This window comes from Enhydra lutris, unplaced genomic scaffold (assembly GCF_002288905.1).
Source record: "Enhydra lutris kenyoni isolate GAN:26980312 unplaced genomic scaffold, ASM228890v2 scaffoldscaffold55, whole genome shotgun sequence".
NCBI lineage: Eukaryota > Metazoa > Chordata > Mammalia > Carnivora > Mustelidae > Enhydra > Enhydra lutris.
The window spans coordinates 7,440,772-7,453,169 of record NW_019154139.1 but is presented as its reverse complement, the minus strand read 5'-3'; the positions used below and the strand labels follow the sequence as shown (position 1 = coordinate 7,453,169).

The 12,398-nt window shown below is 57.5% G+C and overlaps 1 protein-coding gene across 1 annotated transcript in view; it reads right to left on the bottom strand.

The window, feature by feature from the left end:
* Window positions 1-7,384: 7,384 nt before the first annotated feature.
* The window catches only part of LOC111157498 (Ran GTPase activating protein 1), a 30,706-nt gene continuing 25,692 nt past the window's right edge, over window positions 7,385-12,398 (bottom strand). The window contains exons 13-16 of the mRNA XM_022518941.1: window positions 11,851-11,953; window positions 10,582-10,670; window positions 10,260-10,381; window positions 7,385-8,431 (exon numbers count right to left, since the gene is read on the bottom strand). Of these exons, the coding sequence (XP_022374649.1) occupies window positions 8,362-8,431; window positions 10,260-10,381; window positions 10,582-10,670; window positions 11,851-11,953 (384 nt within the window). The 3' untranslated portion in view covers window positions 7,385-8,361. The remainder of the gene's footprint in view (window positions 8,432-10,259; window positions 10,382-10,581; window positions 10,671-11,850; window positions 11,954-12,398) is intronic.

The following is a 12,398-nucleotide window of genomic DNA, read 5'->3' as shown; positions in this document are numbered from 1 at the left end:
TCTTCCCCCAACTTACGCATCCATCAGCCAGTGGGAGCCCTTCCCCTCACAACCACAACCACGGCCTGTTGCCTCAGGGGTGACCGCTGCCACCGGGGCTCTCCTGGCTCCCCAATACTGCCCACCACCACCAACCGAAGGGAACGTTCCACGATACAGAGGGGCTTCTGACACCGCCAGCTTAAAACCTTCCAGCATCTCCCCACTGCCTTTGGTGCCAAATCCTGACTCTTGATGTCACCTGGAATGTGCCCAGACTCTCCAGGGTCGCCCGTGGCTCCCACGACACAGCTTCCTCCTCGCCGCCTGTGACAGCTAAGTCCCCCCGCTCCTCCTGCCGTTCTCAGCCCGCAGCCCTCGCCCGTGCCTGCACTGGGCCCGACCCTCAGCCTCCTCTCTGCTTGTCACCATCTGTGTTCAGTCTCCTTGAGGTCCCAGGCCCCTTGACGGCTGGGGCTGCTGGCATCCTCCCGAGGCTCAGGGTGGACTGGGAAAGGGGGGCTCTGTGGGGACAGATCCCTCGGGGCAAGTGTCCGGGTTCAGAGGCCCGTTGAGCTCTCAGACGAGCCCCGAAAGACGCGCCCAGGGCGGCCGGCTGCAGCAGCCCCCTCCCACTCACCCCCTTCCTCAGAAACCAATTCGGGGACACCCTGGAGAATCTCTCCCCCAGCAGATCCCAGAGCCCCTGTTCCCGACCTGTCAGAGGCCCAGAGAGGGCCAGGGGCTTGCCTGCAGCCCCTCAGTTTCTCTAGACACCCCCGATGCCCCCCAAGGCCCAAAGACTCACTCCTCCATGCCGCCTCGCCTTGCACTGCCAGTCCGGCCTGGATGCCGCAGGGCCCCCCTGTCGGCCCGCAGGCCTGGCGGCGGGGACGGGGCTGAATGGGAGGCATTGTGGGCAGCCCAGCCTGAGGCCGAGGTGAAGGAGGGGCCGGCAGTGGTGGGAGAGGCGGCTGGAGTTACAGGGCCTCCTGCCCGGAGCCCGCTCAGGGCTCAGGATCGTGGGCCAGGCCCAGCTCGGACAGCCAGGTCCTGGGCCGGCTGGCAGGGAGGGGCGTCCCCGGGCGGCCTGTGGGTCCCACACCGGGGCTCCATCCCAGCCGTGGGCTGTCGGGTGGGGCTGCCCCTCCCTGAGCCTTCATTCCCTACGCTGTGAAAAACCAGTATTAGTAACCAGCTCACGGGGGTGCTGTGGGGGTCCAGTAGGCAGCGGGAACGTAACAGGTGCTCAAGAATGGTGGACTCTGGGGCGTCTGTGTGGCTCAGGGTCCTGGGATCAAGCCCCGCATTGGGCTCTTGGCAGGGGGCTGGCTTCCCTCCCTCTCTCTGCCTGCCTGTCAAATAAATTTTTTAAAAATAGAAAAAAATGCAACAGGGGGACCTGGGTGGCTCAGTCAGTTAAACCTCTGACTCTTAGCTCAGATCATGATCTCAGGGTCATGAGTTCAAGCCCCACGTTGGGCTCCACGCTGGGCAAGGACCCTACTTAAACCAAAAAAAAAAAAAAAAAAAAAAAAATGTAAACCATAGCAAACTTTTATACATCTGTGACTGTTCAGATCCTATTTCTGGTGGATTTGCATTCAGTTTGCTTGGATTTTTTTGTTTTGACCAGAAACAGTGCCATGCCACAGACTCGGCCAATTTCGTGTCAGCGGCATCGCGGTGTGTACACTCTTTGGTTTTTTCCCATTCAGCATTCTGTTTGTGAGCTTCATCTGTGATGTGTATTTTAAAAATTTGTTTAATTTCATATAGCATTTCAGCACTCCGTTCCATAAGGATTCCACAAGAGTGGCACGGGGGGAGGCAGGGGAGCCATCTGCCCCAGATGCAGGGAACGAGGGCTGTGCAGTCGACAGCGAATTTAAATGCAACGGGACACAGTTGGTTCGCTTTTCGTTGTCATCACGTGCTGGTGACCCTAAACAACGCTGGTGCTGAAACACTCCTCCCTGCTCGGGCGGACCGCTCTCACCTCCGCCTTCTCGGTACCACATGGTGCAACGAATCCGTTCCACTCTTGACGGACGTGTGGGCTGTTTCCAGGCCGGGGCTGTTATGAGGAGGGCTGCTTACAATGTTCGCACGTTTTTGTTTTTGCTTTTTTTAAAAAGATTTTATTTGAGAGTGCGCGCACAGGGGAGTGAGTGAGCGTGCACGAGCAGGGGGAGGGGCAGAGGGAGAGGGAGAAGTGGGCTCTCCGCTGAGCAGGGAGTCTGAAGTGGGGCTCCATCCTGGAACCCCAGGGTCATGGTCTGAGCCGAAGGCAGACGTTTAAGAGCCACCCAGGCGTCCCTGTTGCACGTCTTTCGGAGAACACAGCACAGCCCATCGCTGTCGGGACAGACGGATGGGTGGAACTGTTGGCCATAGAATGTGCTTATTTTCGGCTTCAGTGGATATTGCCAGTTTGTCAGAGGGTTTGCACCAATTTACACTTTCGCCAGCCTTGTAGGAGCGCCGTGGCTTCACACTCACCAGCGCTTGCTATCATCTGTTTTGCACTTTTGCCACCCTACTGAGTATAATAGCATCACATGATAATTTTATTTTTTATTTTTTTAAAGATTTTATTTATTTATTTGACAGAGAGAGATACCGCGAGAGCGGGGAACACAAGCAGGGGACAGTGGGAGAGGGAGAATTTGGCTTCCCGCTGATCAGGGAGCCGGATGTGGGGCTCGATCCCAGGACCCTGAGCTCATGACCTGTGCAGACACCAAGAGCTGGACGCTTTACTGGCTATGCCACCCAGACGCCCCCCCCATGATGCCTTGTGGTAAACAAAGTCCTGTTCTCACTGCTACACAAGTATCCATCGTGTGAATATCCTGCAAGGGCAAACCAAGGAGGCTAAATGCAGGTTAATGTATTAATTTTTTTTACTCCCAAGGTCTTCAAGATACTCACCTACGCAAACTCCTTAAAGATCAGTAGTTTTGTCTTTTACATTTAGGATTTTTTAAATTGTGGTAAAATGTACATTACATAAAATTTACAATTTTAACCCTGTAACTGCACAATTTAGTGGCATTACGTGCGTTCACAAAGCTTGCAGACCGTCACCACTACCCCTTTCCAGACACTTTTCGTCATCCCAAACAGAAAAACTTTACACCCAAGAGACAGTAACTCTCCTTTGTCTTCAGCCCGTAGTAACCTCTCCGAGCTACCCCTTATCAGTGCAATCACGTGTTACTTGTCCTTTCCTGTTTGCTTCCTTCACTGAGCACCTTGCTTCCAGGCTCATCTGTGCGGTGGCATGTGTCCAAAGTTCACTCCTTTTTTATGAATGAACAGTACTCCACTGTGTGTATTTTTGAAGATTTATATTTTAGCGAGAGAGAGAAAGCAGGGGGTAGAGGAGAGGAAGAGGGAAAGAGAAACCTAAGCAGACTCCCTACTGAATGTGGAGCCCGACATGGGACTCGATCTCATGACCCCGAGATCAGATTTGAGCTGAAACCAAGAATCGGACGCTCAGCCGACTGCACCCCCCTGTATAATGATCACATTTCATCTGTCCCCGTTAATGGACAGTAGGCTGCGTCCACCTCTTGACTCTTGTAATGCTGCTGTGTTTGTGGGCCTACAGGTTATCAGCTGGGGTCCCTGCTTTCCCTTCTTCTGGGTGCACACACACTGGAAGTGGGAGTGCAGGCAGTTGGAAGCCCCCTTTTCCCCACCTTATCTCGTTCTCTTCCCTCGCTCTCCCCGCAGAGGCAACCACTTTCCTGAGGCAATGTAACTTCACTGTAACATGCCATTAAAAATTTTAAACTACATGTATGACAGTACATACTGTTTTGCAAACTTGTTTTTTTCACCCAACATTTTTAAGGTGTATTCACATGAATGGAGACAGCTCCTGCATCTCTTGTATTATACACTTCAACTGCTGCATTAAAAAAAAAAATTTTTTTTTTAGGGGCATCTGGGTGGCTCAGTCTGTTAAGCTTCTGCCTTTGGTTCAGGTCATGATCTGCAGGTCCTGGGATCAAGTCCCACATCAGGCCCCCCACCCCTTAGCAGGGAGTCTGCTTCTCCCTCTCCCCTGCTCCTGTTCTCTTTCCCTCCTCTCAAATAAATGAATAAAATCTTTAAAAAATTTTTTTAAAGTTTTTATTTAATCTCTACACCCAACGTGGGGGTCGAAATCACAACCCTGAGATCAAGAGTCACATGCTCTTCTGACTGAGCCAGCCAGGCGCCCGGTAACCGCATCACGTTATCTCACTGCACACCTCACACGCTGTCATCAACCATTTTTTTCTCTGGTGGACACCGAGGTTACTAATTTTCTGGAATCTTTCATGAAACTGCCCTTTTAACTTGTCACCTTGTGCCCATGTACAAGGGCTTCTCTAAGATCCTTAGAAATGGAATTTGGGGTCACAGGCTACACTTATCTTCACCGAGTCCCCACCAGATCGCTCTCCTACATGGTTTTATTAGTCTGATATCCGTCCGGCAACATGCGGAATGTCAGCGACTCCGCTCTATCCTGGGGTATCCTCTAGTGACATCTGCCAGTCTGGTCCGAAACGGCATCTCTGTGGTTTTATTTTGCATTTCCTTGATTTCCAGTGAAGGGGAACATCTTTTTTGCTTCTCAGGTTGCATCCTCGGTGAACTGCCTGTTCCTATCCTTTGCCCAATTTTCAGCTGGATGTGTGATTCTCAACACAAACCCTCGCACGACAGATGGAAGAGTCCTGTGTTCTCTGACCTTGCCAGTTCTTATTTTTGGTCATTGTTTTTCACTTTCTATCTTGACAGAGGCAAATGTCCTTATGCCTTGTGCTTTTGTGACGTCAAAAAAAACCTGCTCTTTCCCTTACCTCCCTCCTTTAAAAAAAATATGGCTCTTAGATGAATATGGATCATTTTGAATGTTTGGTGGATGACCATGGTGTAACTGTCCTTCCACCCCGTCCTGTCCCCTGCCTTCCCCAGACAAACTGCTATCTTTTTTTTTTTTAAGATTTTATTTATTTATTTGACAGAGAGAGAGATCACAAGTAAGCAGAGCAGCAGGCAGAGAGAGAGGGGGAAGCAGGCTCCCTGCTGAGAAGAGAGCCTGATGCGGGGCTCGATCCCAGGACCCTGAGATCATGACCTGAGCTGAAGGCAGAGGCTTAACCCACTGAGCCACCCAGGCGCCCCAACAAACTGCTATCTTTTTTTTTTTTTTTTAAGATTTTGTTTATTTGACAGACAGAGATCACAAGTAGGCAGAGAGGCAGACGAGAGGCAGACAGAGAGGAAGGGAAGCAGGCTCCCTGCTGAGCAGAGAGCCCTATATGGGGCTCGATCCCAGGACCCTGGAATCATGACCGGAGGCGAAGGCAGAGGCTTTAACCCACTGAGCCACCCAGGCGCCCCAACAAACTGCTATCTTGAGCGCTGGGCTCACCACACACACGCACATGCCTACACCCAGTAGCTTTTGAACCCACGGCAGTACCAGTTTTCTTCACTCAGCGTCCTTCTTGCTTCACTCACGGCACGTGCGTAGACAGAGTTGATGCGTTTTTGGCCTGAGTCGTTTCTAGGTTCTTGTGATCAGGAAGTGCTGCCTGGGAGCACCTCTGGCCGTGCTTCCTGGGGACTTTCTAGTCGGAGCTTCAGAATGGAATTATTGCTGCTTTAGCCCCAAGCCCACAGCTGGGCTCCCTTTAGTGAGAACAGCCTCGGGCTGAGCAGGCCTTTCGTACTCGCGGGTTACATGCCGTCTCGGCCGAGGCATCTCTGATCTTGCAGATCCCAAGTCGCAGCGCTCAGGGTCCTGAGGCCTGTGTCATCCCATGGTTGCCTGTACGTCTTGGAAGCGCCGAGTGAGGGGAACTTCCAAAGGCTACACAGCTCTCAACAGGCGGCCGAGTTAGAGGCTGAGCCTCAGGCCCTCCCCTGCACCTGCGGCTGTCCAGAGTCTTGAACCCTGAGCTGGTCTGAGGGACTGGGTAGGGCCTGGGGCCTGTACCCGAGACCAACAGGACCCTCTGCGGTGTGTGGGTCCGAGCAGCCAGGCAGCGCCAGCCTCCTGCAAGGTTCGGTGAGATCCGTGGTGCACTTCTCAGTCTGAACTGACGCTTGTGCCTTCCTAACCTCGGAGGCCTCAGGGCCGGCACCAGGCACCCTGGAAGGGAGTGCCAGGCTGGAGAACCAGCCGTGAAGCTCAGTTTCTCCATCGGTTAAATGATCACCTGCGATAAGTTCTACTGGAGTCTCCAGATTCAGCTCTCTCATCCCTTCTGTTTTAGATCTATTTGAGAGCGAGCACGTGCACAGGAGCAGGGGGAGGGGCAGAGGACGAGGGAGAGGGAACCTCCGGCGACTCCCTGCTGAGCGCAGAGCCAGACGTGGGGCTTGAGCTCACGACCTGAGATCATGACCTGAGCTGAAATCAAGAGTCAGAGGCTCAACTAAGCCTCCGGGCACCCCATGAACTCCTAGCCCTTGAAGACTTCCCTGACCTCACTGCCCACCATCCCTTACACTGGGCCATGACTGTTAGTCTCGCGCACCAGACTGGGAGCCCCCCAAAAGTTGTGCCTGTGGCCCAGAGCTCAAAACAGGGCCTGGGGTTGGTCAGAACTCTACCTGCCTTCTGCCGTACCACCTCACGGAGCAGGGTGTAGGAGGGTAAGGCATGGGTATCTCTGCCACCACCCAGCCAAGACAGACGGTGCCTGTTGCCTGAGTGGTCCACAGCCAATAAGGAAATGCTGCCCCTTAGAAAGCTTGGAGGGACCTCTTGAATTCAGTGGGAGGCACGGGCTCCCCAGGCGTGCCTGCTGTCTCAGGTAGGTGGTAAGGAGGGTCTGCTTAGCTGTCCTCCCACCACATGAGGCAAAGGGAAGGAAGGACCCCAAGGGAGGTGCCCTCCACTGCAGGACCTATGGCCAGACACCCCATGGTGGCTTCCCAGCCAAGCTCAACCCTGTGACATGACCTTGCTAGCCAGACCCAGGGGTTCCTGACCGTGCAGCCAGTGACAAAATCTTGTGGCAAAATCTGGACAGTGTCTGGCTTAGCCAGGTCCATCGATGGAGCAGTGCAGCGGCTGGCGGCGCTACAGCCCAAAGGCTCGGTGAAGGGTAAGGTGAGGCTGGACAGCTGAACCAAGCCCAGCTCCAGACCCTCAGCGCCCAGAGGAAGAGATCCTTCCACGTTCCCTGACCCCCGGGACTCGTGGCCCACCCCTGGGCATGAACTGCCCAGCTGTCCATGGGGAGCTGGCACGTCCGTGTCCCATGGGATGATACAAGGTGGGCGCAGGGGCGCTTCTGTGGATGGACAAACCCGTACGGACTGAGGTGGGACTCCAAGTACTAAGCCCCAACTACCCACGTTAAGGTGAAAGACTACTCAGTCCCCATGCTTGCCACAGATGACTTTATTTGTGAAGCCCCGGGCACAGCCCAGACACACAAAGAGCGCAAAGGGGAAAACACAGAGTGTGGAGGACAGCGCAGTCCCCACCCTGTCCTGGTCCTTTAGGAACCTCTGAGCCACAGCTCAGGCTCCGTGGGCCCCGCCCCCGGGGGCCGGACACCAGGTTTGGGCCTGCCAAAAAGCACCCTCCAGCATGGCCCCCAGGCCAGTCACAGACATCTCAGCAGCAAGGCATGGGCCCCACTGGGTCTGGAGCCCGCACCATCCACCCAACAAGTCCTGCTCCTAGACCCCCAGGGTCTGCCACCGGCTTCTCTTCCTGTCCACATGGCCTGGGAACCACAGTCTTGCCTTCTGCTGACCGTCCCATGGGCCCACGCCCGTGGCAGTCTCTGCAGCCCAGGCCGAGAGAGCAGCCCAGCAGTGATGGACAGTGTGGATGGCAGTGACCACGGGACCAGGGCTTAGTGACAGGAGGCAAAGTCAGCCACTAAGTGAGCAGCCCCAGGCAGGGCGGGAAACGCAGCCCAGCCGCGACACAGAGGGAAGGGATGGCGGACAGACAGCAGCTCCCCACGCTTTGGGGCAGCCCAGCAGGGCAGGGAAGGAAGGTGGGAGAGGACAGCCACCAGGGCCTCGGGCTGGAGGCGCGGATCAGCAGAGCGCCCTCACACGGCAAGGAGTTTAATGGCAGCGCAGCTCGCAGCCCTTTGGCGGGGCCAGCTCCCCTCCGGTGGGACCAGGGCCAGTCCAGCAGGGAGACATTAAAAACCCCAACCCTGACAGGAAGCGCACACCTGCACACGCACCACACCGACACACACACTCGGGGACCGACACGACACAACCAACGAAGACCCTCCCTGCCTCTGGCTGGCTAGAGTCCTTCATCCGCGTCCCTTCCCAAGTCACTGGTCCAGGCCGCGGGCTGGGGGGGGGGGGCAGAGGCTGGCTTCGCATCTAGACCTTGTACAGCGTCTGCAGCAGACTGTGGCGGGCAAAGGAGCAGGACTCCAGGGCACCATTGGGCCTGTGAGGAAAGAAGAGTCAATGTAGGGGGCGGGAGGGAACCCACACAGCTCGGGCCGACCTCAGGCTGCAGCAGGGCCACCGTCCCCACTGTGGAGGGGGGGATGGGGGCCGTTTCTGAGGCCGGAAATGCGTCTGTTTCTCTGACCTTCACGATGACTCTGGGGGGGAGAGGACAGGAGCCCGCCTTCTGTACGCTGCGGGGTGGGGTGTGTGTGAAGCTCAGAGCGGTGGGAACCCAGGCCCTATCTCCACCCGGCAGCCTGTGCGAGGGCCCTTCCAGCGGCCACAGGGCCCCTCACAGATAACGGGCTGGCCACTGTCACCGTCAAGATCATGAATCTCGCTACAGAGAAAGGAAGGCAGCTTGGCGAGTGCGGGGCGCAGCCAGGATGTGCGGCCCACGGACGTCTGACCAGACCACTGGGCCAGGAGTCGAGGGGAGAACGTGCCTGTCACTCTGTGGTCACCTCAAAGGGGGCCTAAGGGACAACTTTTACCAATTCCCCTCTTTTAAGTGGAACAGACAAGGCCTGTGCTGGGGGTGGGGCACACAGCCTGCCACTGACCAACAGCACCAAGGGCGAGGGTCTCTTCTTGTGGGTCCACACGCAGCCCAAGGGCAACAGAAAGGCAAAAGGAACAACTGACTAGAGGCTGAAAGGAACCGGGCTTTGTCAGGTGGTGGCGGGCAGGGCCAGGGCCAGGAGATGCTCCACGGAACTAAGCCCATGCAGTGGGAACAGGCACGGGGGAGAGTGCACCTGGGCGGGGGAGGCGGGCAGGGCCACGGAGCTGCAGCCACGGTGAGGGCCCGCCCGGGACTCTGGCAGAGGCCAAACACTCAGCTCTTCACTCAGCACGGGGCTCCAACTCATGACCCCAAGATGGAGAGTCACAGGCTCCACCGACTGGGCCAGCCAGGCGTCCACAGCTCGACTTTTCATAATGGCCAGTCTAGGTGCCGCGGAAGGGGTGGTGTCGGCCACAGCGGCAGCGGGGGGTAGGTGTGGTGGTGGCAGGTGGGCAGACATACGAGAGCGTGAGGCCCAAGGAGCACAGCGGACCGCAAGATGTCATGGTGGCCAAGAGGCCGTGGCGCCGACAGTCCTGGAAGCTGGCCGGGGATCCTCACCACACGGAGCCAGACGACCCCGCAACACTCATTCACCTCCGCCAGGCAAGGACCGTGCTGTGCTCTCTCCCCCCTGCCCACCTTCCCCCAAGGCACTGGATTCCCAGCAAGTGTGGAGGGTCCCAGCCACCAGAGACCACCTCATTCAACAGCTTGGTGGGCAAATAGGGAGACTAAGTCCTGAGGAAGGCCTGGAGGGGACTGGGGCCATGGAGGACCTCAGTGAGGACAGGGGATGAGCCTTCCGACCCATCCCTCACAGGCGCTGGGGTGTGAAGGCTCCTTGTTACCCAACGTGGCCACTGCCCCACCACGGCCCAGGACCCTCGGGCAGGACAAGGCGAAGGTTTCCAGGCTCTGAGCATCTGGTGTCTGCAGGCGAGAGGCCTGTGGCTGCGGCAGGCAGCCGTGACAGCTTCAGCCCTGTGGCCAAGGAACAGACACAGAACTGCTCCCAGAGACATCGCTGAGGACGGGACACCGTGCAGCACAGAGAAGCTGGGCAACTCTCCAGTGCTGCTTCCTCATGAGGAAATGGGGGGCCATTCCATGTCCTCTGTCTCTCTCAGGAAAAGGCACCGGGGGAGACACTTAAACACAGATGCTGAGAGCCCCGCACAAGGGGAAGCCTCCATGGACTAGGGGTTGCATACGCGGGGTGCGGCTGCCCTGGGGGCTTCGAGGGCACACTCACTTGGTCACGAATGCCAGCAGCAGGGGTGCGAGGGCCTTGGGAAAGTAGTCTTGCTGCACCATGTGGTTCAGCGCCATCAGAGGGCCGTACAAGTTGGCAATGGCCTTGATCTTGTCTTCACTCTGTGAAGGGAACACACAGCACAAGGCAGAGTGAGCTACAAGGCCCCCTGGGGTGGCTGAGGTCAAGCTGAGTCCCATCATGAAGGGAGGGGGCTTAAACGGCCCCGGGCCCCAGCAGGACTCTGGTGTGGGTCGGGGTGGGTGGGTAGGCGTGGCCCGAGCTGCCCCTGGCGTCCCCCCTCCCTCCCCCGCAGCCGCACCTTGAGCAGACCCATGTGAATGAGGAGCCTGGTGAGGAAGGCGTTGGAGTTGAAGGAGGGGGCGCTGAAGGCCTTCTTCATCAAGGCATCTGCAACACAGAAGCGGCCATGCGGCAGCAAGTTTGTTGCAGCGAACGGCTGCCCACCGGCCAAGGGCACGCAGCCCCGGCACACACGGGCTGGGGCCCACTCCTGCACGAGTCAGCCCAACACAGGGCGGCAGACTGCGGTCACGGGTGCCAGGCTGAGGGGGCAGCCAGCACCGAGGGAAAGGCTCAACCCGCCCGCTGTGACACCTTGCCCTTCTCGTCCTGACCTCACACACTGAAAGGGGCTTGGGAACCTTGCATGACTGGGGCTGGTGGGGGTGGGGGGCAGTGGGGGTGGAGATGAAGGGAGGCAGATCCCTTGGGGGGAGGTTCCAGCCACTCTGTGGGGGCAAAAGGGGATGAGCAGAGAAGGGAAGGAAAGGAGGGGTGGGGGTCTACAGACACCGTGTGAATACGCGCTGCCAGGCAGCTGTTCCGGGGAACAGAATTCAGGTAATTTGTTCCCATCAATGCGCACGGGGCTGGGACCACAAGGAGCAGACTTACGGGTTCCACCGGCCTCGCCAGCCTACCTAGCCTCACTCCCCACCGGCCCTCCTGCCTCGATGCCGCCCACAGCACACCAATCCAGGACAAAGCGCCACACGGGCCCCACTCTCTCTGCCCTGTTCCCGTGCTGAGCTCTTCATCCCCTCCCTGCCTGGCCAAGCCTGGCCGCCCGGCGGGGCTCACACGCGCGCGCTCGGGGTGAGCGGCGGACAGGTGCTATCACGGAAGCAGCAGACGGAGTGGTAGTGAGGGAGGGTCACGACCAGACGAGAGAGATCTCAGGAAGCCCTGGGAACGCTGTGGGGAAAGCAGGCATCCTGCAGTCTTCCAAGTGGGGGGCTGTGCGGGAGGACCACAGATGAGGACAGAAGCGCATGACCTCTCCTCTGGGCGGGCCGCCCCTGGAAGGGCCTTGCGGCTATCACTATCTGGTCTTCCTACGGCAGATGCCACCTGGATGAGACCCAACTAGACATAACTGTACGGCTCTGGAAAGGCCTCTGTTCCCCCATCCGTAAAAAAAAAGACAGGACCGCAGCTAGCCTGCTCCACGGCAAGAACCCAACAAAAGAAAAGGCAGAAGAGGGAGGAGAGTGGTGCACACATCAGCACTGTGACCCGGAGGCAGCAAGGAGGCAGAGCCAGCCACACCCAGGCCAAGCCGCCTTACCTACTGCGTCCTGCACAGCTGTCCTCACCGCGGCTTCGTCCTTAAATACAGAGGACACCTTCAGGAAGGCGGAGACCACCTTTTCTGGGTCAGAGGTGTCAGTCTGAGGACACAGGAGACAACGGCTGGTCACCAGGGGCCAGAGCTCCAGGGAAGGTGTGCCTGCACACCGCTGCGGGCTGGAGGAGGCCTGTGTCGCGCCAAGGCCTCCGGGGGTAGGGGGGGGCAAGGATGGGTCCTGCCTCACCCCGCGCTGTCCCCTGGAGCTAGGCACGGGCCTGACCCACAGTGGTATATAGTCCACACAGCCCGTGAGTCCACACAGCCACGGTCATTCCCATGACCCAATGGGCCCCTTCGGATAATCCAAGCTGAACAGATACCGCAGAAACGACAATCACGAGCAAGGAAGCTTAACCTCACGCAAGTGGAGACAAGGGGAAAGAACACAAGTGTCGAGACACAGTGCAGGCCTAAGTGTGACCTCCACTCACGGGGACAGAGAGGACGACAACGGTTTTGCTGACAGTTTTGCTGACGCATGTCAA